The sequence below is a fragment of the Euphorbia lathyris genome, chromosome 5 (genome assembly GCF_963576675.1).
Source record: "Euphorbia lathyris chromosome 5, ddEupLath1.1, whole genome shotgun sequence".
Classification (NCBI taxonomy): domain Eukaryota; kingdom Viridiplantae; phylum Streptophyta; class Magnoliopsida; order Malpighiales; family Euphorbiaceae; genus Euphorbia; species Euphorbia lathyris.
The window spans coordinates 64724774-64738656 of record NC_088914.1 but is presented as its reverse complement, the minus strand read 5'-3'; the positions used below and the strand labels follow the sequence as shown (position 1 = coordinate 64738656).

At 31.6% G+C, this 13883-nt stretch overlaps 1 protein-coding gene and 1 pseudogene across 1 annotated transcript; one reads left to right on the top strand and one right to left on the bottom strand.

Annotated features, from left to right (window-relative positions):
• Window positions 1-1428: 1428 nt before the first annotated feature.
• LOC136230918 (probable mannitol dehydrogenase) lies at window positions 1429-2998 on the bottom strand. The gene is made up of 4 exons (XM_066020127.1): window positions 2834-2998; window positions 2628-2741; window positions 1890-2557; window positions 1429-1793 (listed from the first exon to the last, which is right to left on the bottom strand). Exons 1-4 carry the CDS (start codon window positions 2932-2934, stop codon window positions 1588-1590), a joined length of 1089 nt encoding a protein of 362 aa, XP_065876199.1. The 5' UTR covers window positions 2935-2998; the 3' UTR covers window positions 1429-1587.
• Window positions 2999-5671: 2673 nt separating this feature from the next.
• LOC136228848 (probable terpene synthase 6) lies at window positions 5672-10397 on the top strand (annotated as a pseudogene).
• Window positions 10398-13883: the final 3486 nt, after the last annotated feature.

Sequence of the window (13883 nt, the reverse complement as noted above, 5' to 3'; positions counted from 1 at the left end):
GGGTCAATAACAAAAATTTAATAAGAAACACTAATTATTTCTGGTGATTGAGACTCAACGATGGAATATTTCGCTCCAAATGTCATCGTACTATCAAATTTGTCGACAAATTAGACAATTACTGAAATTAATATACTTGAATAGCGTTTAGTTGGTAAAGCACGGATGATAAGAATTCTAGTAAAAAAAACATAGTAATTTGATATTGTAAAGAGCTGTTGTAAGGGGAAATTCAGTGTTCAATCCATAGTCCATAGCCACAACACAATTCACGCACATCTCCCTCTCCGTCGTTAATCTCTTCAAATCGCCATTGACCCATCGTCATACTCATAATAAAAATTAGAAATCGTTTATTATTATTATTATTATTATTTTTACTAATGGTTAGAAACCGAAATAAAAGGCTAACCGATCGAAATAATTAGTTAACCGATTAGTGTTAACCGAATTTAATAAACTAGTGTATGATTATTTTTGTTGGTACAATGGAATAAAATCACAACAACAGCCCAAAGAAAAAGCAGCAACAAACAAAGCAGAAAAAACTACCCTAGCACCTAAACACAACAGCAGCAGAAACTAAGAACAGAAAAACTAAAAAGCTAATAAAAAAACGCAGGAACAACAACTAAAACTAAACAGCAAACTAAATAATTGCAGGCTACATTAAGTAGCAGGTCTTCTGGGATCATAGGACCCCTGATTATCTTGAAACATCAGCTCTTCACTTCCTGGAAAAATACACGCATGAAGGAAGACACCAATTGGGACCTCGTGAGCCTTGCGAGCCAAGAGGTCTGCACATCTGTTCGATTCTCGATGGATATGTGCCACTTGTGCTATTTCAAAATCCTGAATCAGCAGCTGGATGCTTCTGATCAGCAGCCGAGCGGGATGGTGCATCGGACATTTCTTGTTAATTAAATTGACGGCTTCTAGTGAGTCTGATTCTACTAGGATACGGGTCAGCTGTTTCTCCAAAGCCACGCGGAGACCGGTACAGATTCCCCACAATTCAGCTTCAAGCGCACTGCCACGTCCCACATTTTGAGTAAAGCCTACAACCCACTTGCCATTACTGTCTCTAATCAGTCCTCCTGCTGAAATGCAGCCAGACGTGTCTAGTCTTGAACCATCTGTGTTCAGTTTTAGCATATTCAGGGGGGGTTTTGACCAGCCATTTCTATCCTCTTTTTTAGCAGGTCTGTGATTGAATTTAGCAAGGGATTCCCAGCTAATGGCATTCTCCTGCACTTTGGTTCTAATTATCTCTGTTCTGGCCTCAGGGATTAGTGTATGATTGAATCAACAGGTGTATGATTAGTGTTTATACAAACCGATGGAATTAACCTTAATTCACTGGTTAATTGAACACATGCACCTCAAAGTATTACTATGAAAAAAAATAAAAATAAATTAATAGTATTGTTTAATAATTGTCTACCTTCATTGTTCCAATTTTTATTGAATCTATTACAAAACTTATTGTTCCTCATACTAATGAACAACATATATATGATCTTAGAGAAACTAATACTTTAGGCCTTTATGTATGCAATTAAACTCTGAAATTTTAGTAAGTTTTTAAGCGGAAGACTTTAGAGTATTAGCAACGTCGATTACAAAACGATATCTAACATCGGCCTTCAACAAGCGATCCATAGCAGTATTCACATAATCCATCGGTATAACTTCAACTTTAGCAGTTATCCCATGTTTGGCTGCAAAATTAATCATCTCTTGTGTCTCCTCCATTCCCCCAATACCACTTCCTCCAACCATCTTCCTCTCTGTTTCATCATATATAAACAAAGTAATTATTGATATGGTCAAAAGGCTAAGTTCATATAATGTAAAGAGAAATTTAATGAAGAAAAGGAGCCTACTTGAGAGCAATGAAAAGGCAGGTAGCTCAAGTGGCTTGTCAGGAGCACCAACCAAAACCAACTTTCCATGATTCTTCAATAGATCCAGCAGCGGTATCAGAGGATGCATTGCTGATACTGTGTCAATTATGCCATCCATTGTACCCATTGCTGCCTTCATCTGATCAGGATCACGGCTGACCAAAAATGAATCAGCACCAAGATTCTGAATAGCCTCCTCTTTCTTGTTAGGAGATGTACTAATTACTGTAACCTTCAAACCCATAGCCTTTCCGAATTTGACAGCCATATGACCAAGCCCGCCTAGGCCTACCACGCCCACATTCATACCTGGCTTGTCGAGTCCATAATATTTCATGGGGCTATACACTGTGATCCCAGCGCATAGAAGAGGAGCAGTAGCATCAAGAGGGAGATTATCTGGTATAGTAACTATGAAGTGCTCATCGGCAACCATGGTATCTGAATATCCTCCATAAGTAATGGTTCCATCATGGTACTTTTGGCCGTATGTGAGAATCATTTTTGGGCAGTAGTTCTCAAGATTTTTGGTGCAGTCATCGCAGGAGCTGCATGATCCAACCATGCATCCCACACCTACTTTGTCCCCAACCTTACATTTTTGTACCTTGCTTCCCACCTCTGTCACCACTCCCACAATTTCGTGGCTGCATATTCAGAATCAGAATCAGAATGAGGCCAATATATATAATAATGTATTAATTTAGACGTGCGTACCCAGGGACCATAGGATAAATGGAAAAGGCCCATTCGTTCTTGATCATGTGAAGGTCGGAGTGACACATGCCGCAATACATGACTTTGAAAGACACATCTTTCTCTCCTGTTGATCTGCATTCATAAATTCATAAACCATTCGTATAGATATATATATATATATATCCAAATGGGAGTAATTACATATATGATCTAAGAAAGGCAACCTTCTGGAGAATTTGAAAGGAGAGAGTACTCCAGATGCGTCTCTAGCTGCCCATCCAATGGCCTCCTTCGGGTGCTCTTTCTCCGGTGATATGGCAGCCATTAATTTCTTGTTTGTTGACGAAGATGATGGCAATGGAGGAGTGAGGGGTTTGTAATGTGTATTTCATTTCAGGTGTATTTATATAAATGGATAGTGGATGAAAGTGACGCTTCTTTTGTTTTGGTAATTACGTGTCATGTGATCTATTACATTGATCTTCTCATATCATATTTGTTGTGTGGTCACCTATTTAAACGGCAGCCGACCAAGTCATACTCTTCCTCTAAAATAAATAAATAAACAATAATAATAAAATTGTAACAATTTTTTTTAATCTACATCAACTATTTAGTGTATTATCACTATTAGTATAAAATTGTGTTCAATCATAAATAAATATGATTTTTTTTTGGTAGAGTATGAAAAAAATGTATATGTTTTGTGTAATTTACAAATAGAGATATAGTTTAAAAGTTTACAAACAGAGGTATGTGGTATATTTTTTACAAAACAAAGTATTTGAAATTGAATTGTTAGATTTTGATAACAATAAAAAAACATTTTTATTTTTAATTCAAATTAATTTACATATTGACAAAACACAGATTCCAAAATCTAATGTTGTGTAAAATGAACTTAAAATATCAATTTAGTTCATAAAACTGTCAAATTAGTAAAAAATATAAAATTTTCATCTTATGATTTATGGTTTCGATTTAAAGAGTTGTGTTTTGGAGGGACTATGTTTTATCGATAGGTAAAAATAATACTTTTTAAGATAAAAATGTCATTGATTGTAATCAAAACTTAACGGTGTAATTTATAATATTTTGTTTTATAAATAAAACATAATACAAACCTCTATTTGCAAACTTTTAAACCATATACATCTATTTATAAATTGCAAACCACAGATATTTTTTTTTTGGTACTTTCAACTTATTTCTTTGGGAAAATTACACAGAAATTCATATTTTAAAAACTATTTACAACTATATCAAGTCATCATTTTGGATTATATCAAACTAGTAAAATCAATACTTTTAATATATTTTAAGAATTAGAATTTACAAATTACAAGTCTAAAATATATATTATAGGGTTTATGATTTATGAATTGGAGTCTAGAATTTTTAAATGATAGTGTAAACTCATAATATATAGAGAATTATGACATATTAAAAATTAAATTTGGTGATATGATTTAGTTATAATTTTGTACTTAATTATGATATTCATGTATTTGACCCTATTTCTTTTATATTTGCGTATATTTAGATTAGTCCGTTTGAAGGTTTTTTAAAGATGTCAACCTAATTTTAGAATGTTCATGACCCTTCAACTTCTGTACTTAATAATAAAAAAATTATAATATTTATCCGCTTAAATTTTTATTCACTCTTTATTATTCAATATTTGTTTTAAATTAGCAACCAATATTAATATTTGTATTTAAATTAGCAACCAATATTATTATTTGATAATTTGTTTTAAATGTAATTTACGTCCCCTCTTAACTATAAGGTTTACTAGAGTTACAAAGTTTTAAGAAATTTATATACTACAATTTTTATATGATTCTATTTATAATGTTATACTTTTTACAATTATTTCATTTATATACTACGTCAGAAAATTAATGTAACAAGTACTACATATTTTAAAAAATTAAAATTTCATAAATATTTAAAAATAATAGAAAGATCTATGAGAAAATTAATGCGCTAAAGAAAGCTATGCAAGAAACCGTTTCTTTTTATTAAAACAACTTGGATGAAATCAGATCCTACCAGGAAACCTTAGATTTCTATTTTTATTTTTTTCGTTACCTATTTGTCGAGCCATTGAATGTAATAAAATAAGAATCTTTCGAGATTTTTCCACTTTATTTACTCATAAAGTATAGGTTTTCCCACTATGAAAGACTTCTTCCTAAGAGCATAATTGTTTGGTACTATGTTCCATGATCTTCTAAGGAGATGTCCTACTTCTTCTCCTTATCCTTTAGGATATGATTGTTGTTGGTCCTTGTTTCGCTAAACTAATACTAGTGAGATTTATTGATTAGAGAGAAAGAGGGAAAGAGGAAGAACAAGAGAGAAGAGAGATTTTGTATTTTCATTCATAATCCAGAAAAGCCATAAATTGCAAGAATTTATAACTGTTGCATCTAGGGAAGGGAGCTAAAAAATTTACAAGGATGAATTACACGTGTTTCACTCTCTTAACTACTTTAATTAGAGATAGAAAATGTAAAATGCAACTACTAAAGCTTAAAACAACTTAAAATTATTTCTAATTATTTCTTCGTATATCAATCTATCCCCTTTGGAACCTTATCCTTAAGGTTCACTTAGGAAACCACTTCATGATATCAAAATAAAATTATTAGGTTGCTTCTTCGTGACATTTGTCGGACCACTGGATAAGGACCTTATTCAAAATTTGATTTCCCATTTCCTTCCTAAAATTTCCACTATAATGGGATCCTGAACTTCAAATTTAGGTGACTGGGTGGAAACCATTGCTTGAGTGGAAACCTTCTTCAACTTAGACACATGGAATACAAGATGTGAAAGCATAACTGAAAGTAGGCACAACACATTTTTCATATTCTTTCTTTTCTTACTTTTCTTTTCTTTTGAGTTACTTTTTTCCTTTTTTTATTTTATTATTGCTTTTATTATTATTAACATTATTATTGTTATGATTAATATTATTAACTAACAAGGTCCACATATGAGAATAATTAGAATTTCTCCCATGAAAATGCATATTTAAGAAAATTAAGTAGTAAAAGTAATTAAGCTTCTTATTTTTTTTAAATGGCGATACCGACAACAGAAACTGAGAGAGGCATTTCATGTCCATTGCCAGAGTTCCCTCCATCTGTATGGGGTTATAGTTTTGCTTCACTACCTTCAAACGATAAGGTAAGAAAAATTACTATACTATTTTGTATGTTACGTTTGCTTTATTTCAAATGGAATCCATTAAAATCTTTATTTGATCATAGGAATTTCAAGCATATACAAAAGAGGTGGAGGAACTCAAGGAAGAAGTGATGCATATGCTAATGCACTCTACCACAAATCTAATTACGAATATTGAGTTCATAAACTTGCTAAGTCGCCTTGGAGTATCATATCATTTTGAGACTGAAATCAATGACCAAATCAATCATATTTTTAATGCATTCAAAATTTCATATGAAACAAACGATTATGACCTCTATACTCTCACACTTCTCTTTCGAGTTTTAAGACAGCATGGCTACAAAATTCCTTGTGGTAAGAGTTTGTTAATTTTTATTAAAATGCATAATCCATTATTTAAGAACTCATGTTTCATGATGAAGTTTTTTTATTAAAAAAATATTACATAACAAGAATATTGAGGATGAGAATAGTAATATTTTTAATGCAATTATTTTGACTTAATCAATTTGAAAATGTTCTTAATTAAAAAGTTTTTCTTAACTATATAATGAAAATATGAATTTCAGATATTTTTAAGAAATTCAAGAACGATGATGGAGAGTTCAACAAGCACATTGCTAATGATGTAAAAGGGCTTCTCAACTTATATGAAGCAAGTTTTGTGTGTGTTCATGATGAAGATATATTAGATGAAGCGCTTCACTTTACAAAGAAACATCTTAAGAACTTTGAGAAATCAAACCCAGACCTTGTAAAATATATACGTAAATCTCTCTCAAGTCCATTTCATCATGGAGTAGAAAGAATAGAAGCTCTACAATATATACAATTTTATGAAGAACAAGAGCCCCATAATGAAATGCTCCTCAAATTTGCAAAGTTGGATTATAATCGATTACAACTATTGTACAGAGAGGAGTTAGCCCTGCTTTCAAGGTAAGTTAATAATTGTTTGTGTATATATACATATTACTGACGACGAATATTTTTCACCATTGCTTAGTTAATAGAAATTACTTTCAAATGAAATATTTTATAAAAAACTTTATAGTTTTTAAGAAAACATTTGAAAAGTCATATCCCTAATTTATTAACCATAGATATAACTTAATTCATTTTTAGACCTTAAAAAAATCCAATATTATGTTCAATGTTCTAAATACGGTGTAATTTAGGCCCACCATTAGAAAACAAGAAATTATCTGTCTGTTAGTGAAAGAACATGTTACTTTAATGGGGTTTTTCTTATATTTTGTTAATGAGTCCCAAAATTGTACCATATATGTAATATTGCGCTTTACATCGTACTATTTTTCAAGTTAGGGTTATATTTGATCTCTATAACTATATGTTTTTCCTTTTTCCCTAATTGTTATTTCAGGTGGTGGAAAGACTTAAATTTTGTTGAAAAGCTTCCTTACGACAAGAGATAGAATTGTGGAGTGCTACATGTGGATATATTCATCTTTTTATGAGCCTCAATATTCTTTTGCTCGGATTTTGGGTACCAAATATACAAAAATGGTTTCAATAATGGATGATACTTATGATACAATTGGCACACTAGATGAACTCGAAAAATTTACAGATGCTTTTGAGAGGTTTGTTTTCCTTTCTTTTTATTCAATCCCTATTGTTATTAATTTTATTTGGATTTTAATCATTTTTTAAGTACTTAAACTCAAATTTTAAAACTTATAACCAATAAAAGAATCTTAAATCTATGAAATAAATAAACATTGATTTTGAAGAGTTTCACATTTCTAAAAGTTGATATATGAGGCGCTCTAGTTTCATGTTGAAGTTCTCTATGGGAGAAAGTTTAGAATAATTTTGGAGTACATACTCATTTAGTTATAAAAGAGATGTATATTTCTTATTATACCCTAAAAAACACTAGTAGTAACCTTTTTACCCGTGCATTTTTAAGGAGTGCCATACTTCATGAGTATTTAATTTTTTGCCTATATCGGGAAATGATATTTAATAGCTATATACATGTAACCATAATAATTCATGAATTATTGATAATTACGTCTTCAATGAAACTTCTTCATTTAACAAATATGTAGTATTCATCTTTATAATTTTAATATTTAATATACGAGACCTTCCACCACACTCTTAGATCAATTAATATGTCCAACCAATTAAAAAAGAGATGCATACTACCTTATTAAAAAATGATTGGTGTTAAGAATAAAATTTTACAAAATGCACCAATTGATTGGTAGGGTGTACCTCTATAAGAGTAGACTAGAATTTCTCTCAAGGTAAAATAAATGGTTTTACCTCGAATTGGAATAGGTGTGGAAACACTCTCCACACATTCTAGATAATTTAGGATGGATTAGTTTTAGGGTTAATTCTTAAAAATTTATAGTTTGGACGACTTGAATGAAGAATGCATATTGCACCATTAGCAAATCGAGAAATTTTGTCCAACACCATTAATAATATTGACATATTAAATATTCAGATAAGTGAAACCATGGTGCGACTAGATACTATACTAAAACATCACTAGTTTATTGTTATTGTGGGAACAATAATGATCTAAAGACTAGCATGTGCATTGGTTGTGATGGTGTTTTACCGACCAGCAAACATGGGATATCAGACCAAAGGCGTAGGGGCTTATGAAACACTAAGCACTGGATCAATCTGCTTATGAGAACACCACATGGTGATATGTCATATGTGTATCTCATGTAACTCTTATAGTGGATTCTTTATAACCGAAGAGCTAGATGAGACACAACATACTTTTAACATCGCCTGACGAGCCTATAACTGGGTGCCAAGTTAGAAATTGCTTTGGACAAGTTTTTTGTTTGGCTCAAATAGAATTAGTTTTATTTAATTAAATCCTCCAATTTCTTAATATCGCCTATTAAAATAAGTGAAATCTCAACCAATGTGGATAGTAAATCAATAGTTCATTAAATTTTTATAGACCAAGTTTCTATTAGGTAGGTTGAAGTTTTAACGGAGTTGTTACAAATTTTGATAGGTCACGGGAAAAATAGGTGAGGGGAAAAACCAACATTTTTTATACGTCGGGGAGAAAATATTACTAAATAATAGGCTAGGGGGAAAAGCTAAACACTTTAAGGGGCAATGACAAACATTTTGCATATGTCAACATGCCAATAATGCTTTAAGCCTTTATATTAACTAGAATTTTGGCACAAAAATGCATTGTGAGCGTGAATAATTTCACTTCTAAATTGAATGATTATTGACAATTAGAATAAAAGTAACTTGTAGATTTCTAAAAAAACTCTACCAATAATACTCACTTTATATATATATGTTTCTTAATCTTTCAGGTGCACAATTAATGCTATTGATGAATTGCCAAATTATATGAAAGTTATTTACAAGACTATCTTGGATCTTTTCGGTGAAACAGAAAATCATGAAGATGAAGGAATCCGCTTCAGAACCTCTTATGCTAAGGAGATGGTAATATTATAGAATTAAAAATGACATTTACTCATTTAAAACTAACTCGATGTAATTGACGAGACACAAACACGACATTAATCGAACAATTACAACTACTAGAACTTATATACAAAATAAATTTGTCTATGCATAAAATTTGATAAAATACATTAAGAGTCCTTATATGCATAATTTTCAAGGGCATTTACATAGAAATTTTTGAGTATCTTGATCTCATAAAAAAAAAGAAGAAACATTTTCGAGTTGATAACTTGTATTTTTTTTTTGTTAGTTCAAAAAACTTGCGAGAAGCTACTTGATTGAGGCAAAGTGGATATATGACGATAAATATGTTCCCCCATTTGATGAGTACTTGAAAAATGCATTAATTACAGGCGCTGTTGATGTAATTTGTTCTGGAACCATGATTAGAATGGAAGAGATACATATGAAGGATTATGAATGGATGAAAACTAGCCCAACCATAATTGAAGCTACTAAACTTCTTGGCCGTTTGATGAATGACATCAAACCCCATGTGGTATGATATCTTGCACATATTTTTTATTTACCTTTTTTATTTTGAAGTGGGCATGACTTGTAGTAAAATATTTTATTCTATATATATAGGTAGAGTACAAGGTGAGAGATTGTCCAATAGGTTTGAAAAGTTACATGAACGAGTATGGCGTATCAGAAGAAGAAGCAATGGAAAGGATGGAAAAACTATGTGTCAATGCATGGAAAGACATAAATGAAGCTTGCATGAAGCCAAGTAATGTATCAAGGATAATGCTCAAGCAGCTTCTCAATCTTGCTCGAGTAACAGACTTTTGTTACAAGTCGCATGATTATTATACATATTCATCATATATGAAGGATGTAGTTCAATCTTTGTTCATCGACCAACTTTCGATGTAAATACCAGGATAAGGCTTTGGTGGGATGTGTGATCGGTGAGTAAAAATCTATAATGGTCTCATATTACATGTAAGTTTGAGAATTTAGTGTTATTTCTCCTATAATTGTTGTTTTGTTGTCTTAAAAGCTCATGTATAATAATGAAATGTTTAAGTTATTATTCTCAAACAGTTGAGACTCATTTTCTTATCTCAATATGGAGAAATTATATCATGCTATGGTACTTATTGTTAGATTTGATTAATTTAAAAAATAAAAATGGATACAAAAATATTAATATCTAATAATAGTAAAACTAATATAAATTAAGTCAAAGAATGTGAAAGTATATGAAATACTTATAAACTGTTTGGAAGAATATGAGTAGAGAAATCTGATGCATGTATTCATGAGAGCCGGCATGGGAGCTTAAGCTAGTAACTTGAATTGTTTAATTACTTTAATTAGCTTTTTGATGATATGTGATTTGTCTTTTTTGTTCGCTTATCAATGGAAGAAGAAAAAGCAGACGATGAGACAAAGGTCTAAGGAGTTGATTTTGTTGCTTCTTAAATATTGAATAATGTTGCTTTAATTTGTTTGTTTTCTCTAAATACCACTTCAAGTAATGGTTTTGTCTTTCATTTATATTTAAACATTAAGTACAATTTATTAGACTATTTTCATTGTTAATGGAAACTGGATTGTTTGTATTTTATTTGGAAATTTCTGAACTAGTTGGAGCTATTTACTCAGGTAAATTTCATCAATGGTGTACAACATTTGCTCCATTTCACACTTTGGTTAACCATCTAATCCTTAAAAATTCTGCTACTTTATTCTCAGTCGTCTCGATTTCAGTTCTGCTCAAATCTCCAGATTCTTCAAAAGCTTCAATCTGGTCTTCTATATTCTCCATTATCTATTAATAAAAAATAAAGACTCATATTAGGAGAAATGAGGGTTGTTGAAACACATTTCCACAATGATTTTGATTTGACAAATCTATTTAAATTAGAATTAAATCTCTAAAATAAAAATTCCAACACATTAAATTTAAGTGCTTTGATTTATTTGATACTAATGTGTTTGTTGAGTACTATTTGGAGTATTTAAATATACAAGTTAAAAGACATTAAGATAAAGTCCAAAGCCTAATAAGCAAGGTCAAGGCCCAAGCTAAGTCAAACAGATCAAAAGCTTGTAAATCAACTCAGCCCAATAAGAAGAATGATCCAGAAGACTGGCTATCTCCTTCACAACGAAGCCGTTGAGTTCAACGGATAAGAAGACAAAGCAGAAGTTGACTTGATAAACTTGGGGACAAAGTTAATCCAAATGAGGAAAGGTTCAGACACAATAGAAAAGCTGTCTAGGAATCTTTGCCGAAAATGGAGAGACAACCTGACGCTTACTAACCAAAAGCAATTGAAGCACTGATCAAGACAGAAAAGACTACGTTCTTATTCGCCGCGACACTGAGCACTGAGGAACAAAGGGACAACAGAGTCGTTTCCCTCCAACGGTTATTTCAAAATTTGAAATGACCAATGGCATAAGTGTCACTAGAAATAGGCCTCTCATTTGCTTCAATCGATGCAGTTCTTCAACAAGTCGAAACATTGACCAAATTCTTCCTTGAAGTTTTGTGCAAAAGTAAAGCAAAGCAAAGCAATCATACACCAACTCTCATTTTTGTGTAAAAGATTAGTTTTTAGATCATTCAAAGTGTTCTTTGTTATTAGAACAAAAACCTTATCAATTATCAAATTGTTAGGAGACTCTGAGTTGCTCGGTATTTAGCACTCAGAGGTAGATAATGTTGAGTATAGGATATAGAGGACGATACTCTGTATACTCAAGACTATTGTAAGGGGTTTGTGCTCTACCCAAAAGAGCTCAGTAGTGGATTAAAGCTCGGAAGGATTTTGGGGACTGGATGTAGGCAGGAGGCCGAACCAAGATAAACTATTGAGTAACCTTTTCTAACCCTTAACTCCTTTATCTGCTTGCTTTTTATTTCGTCTAGTAAACGCTTAACTGAACGAATACTGAGTTGTATAATTTGGTGTTGAGTTCAGGAATAGACTCCTAAGTGCTACTTCTTGACTCAACGTTGGAAACAACCTTAGTTGTTGATCAACTAAAGCTGCCTCTGACCTTACCCAATATCATTGTGCTAAGAACAAAGTGAAAAACTTTTAACTCATAACTCAAACAAGTCAGCCTAAGAAAGAAAAATTTTAAATAGTTCCTTAACCCCCCCCCCCCCCCCCCCCCCGTAGGAACTTATTCTTAACTCACAAGGGACCAACAAGTGTTATTAAAAAAAATAAGAGTTATCAAAATGGGTTATCGTTCGTAAATGTGTTGTTGGGTTGGAATTGACATTATTTCAAAATGATTGCATTGACAGATAAGGGAAGGATCAAACCCTGTCACTAGCTTCATCAAGATCTTTGAGTACATCTTCTCTAATTTTATCAAACTCAACAGTGGCTTCTTCGGCAAATTGAGTTAGAAAATCTGATCTTTCGTCTATATAATCGGTAAGACGGACTTTTTGAGTTTGAAGCATAGCTATTCTGGCGAGTAGGTCTTGTTTCTGAGTATCACCTTTAGTTTCATTTTATAATTGTATTTTTCAATATTAGTAATTTTTTTCTTTTGTATCTTAATTTTAATCCAATCTTTAGTAATTGTGATTGAATGAAGAGATTAAATGAAGAGAAATAAGGTAGAGATAGAGGAGTTAGAGAGAAAAAAGGGAAAGGGAAAAGGGAATTAGGGGAAGGAGGAAGGAGAGGGTATAGAAGTAATTTTATTTTAGGTTGTCAAATTTTGACTTTTGGTCAGTCAAACTGATGACGTGGTACGTTGACTTCACATTGACCATTCATTTTTACCTGCTGTACACCAAAGTGGGAGGTCACCTATAAATTTGTACATATTATTGAGACAAATTGAAGTTTTTACACTAGTGTGAAATAGCGTAAAATTTGTACACCATTCATGAAATTTACCCTTATTTACTCAAAACTCATGAGAGAATATTTTTCTCCATAGTACTTTATTTGGTTAGTAATTGCACAATGAAGTGTGAGGTAGCTGCATGTCTATCCATAATGAAGTATGACTTATTATCATATTTTGATTTCTCTTTACAAACTTGAATGCAATAAATTAAACTTGTTTGAATTGTTGTATTTCTTTTGCACCAATAACATCAAATATATATAAATACTTAATAAATTGTATTTATTAACAATTTTTTTTTAAAAAAAAGAAGAAGTGGATTTCCGAAATAGCTTTCCTTTTTTGGAACTATTGATATCAATTGTACTATACATCACATATGGAACTATTAATGAAAAATATTTAATCGTTGAAAGAAACTAATTGGTTGAAAGCATTATTAGGCTGACACACTAATTTACATGGCATGATAGTTCTAAGCTATCATTTATATATTATAATTTTATAACACAAGTAATTTGGTTGAAAGCACTATTGGGTGTTAAAGGAAGAGAGTAGCCTTGGATTCTCATCATCTTTGAGAAATGGATTGATTCACAAGTCCTTCTTGTTATATGAAGAACAGAGCCTTAGATTCTTCTCATCACTCATAATTGTATCAAACTCCCACAACTTTTCTGACTTCAAATGTTTTTATTTTGATACCTGACTATAATTGATAAACATCCAATGTTTTGCAGTTTT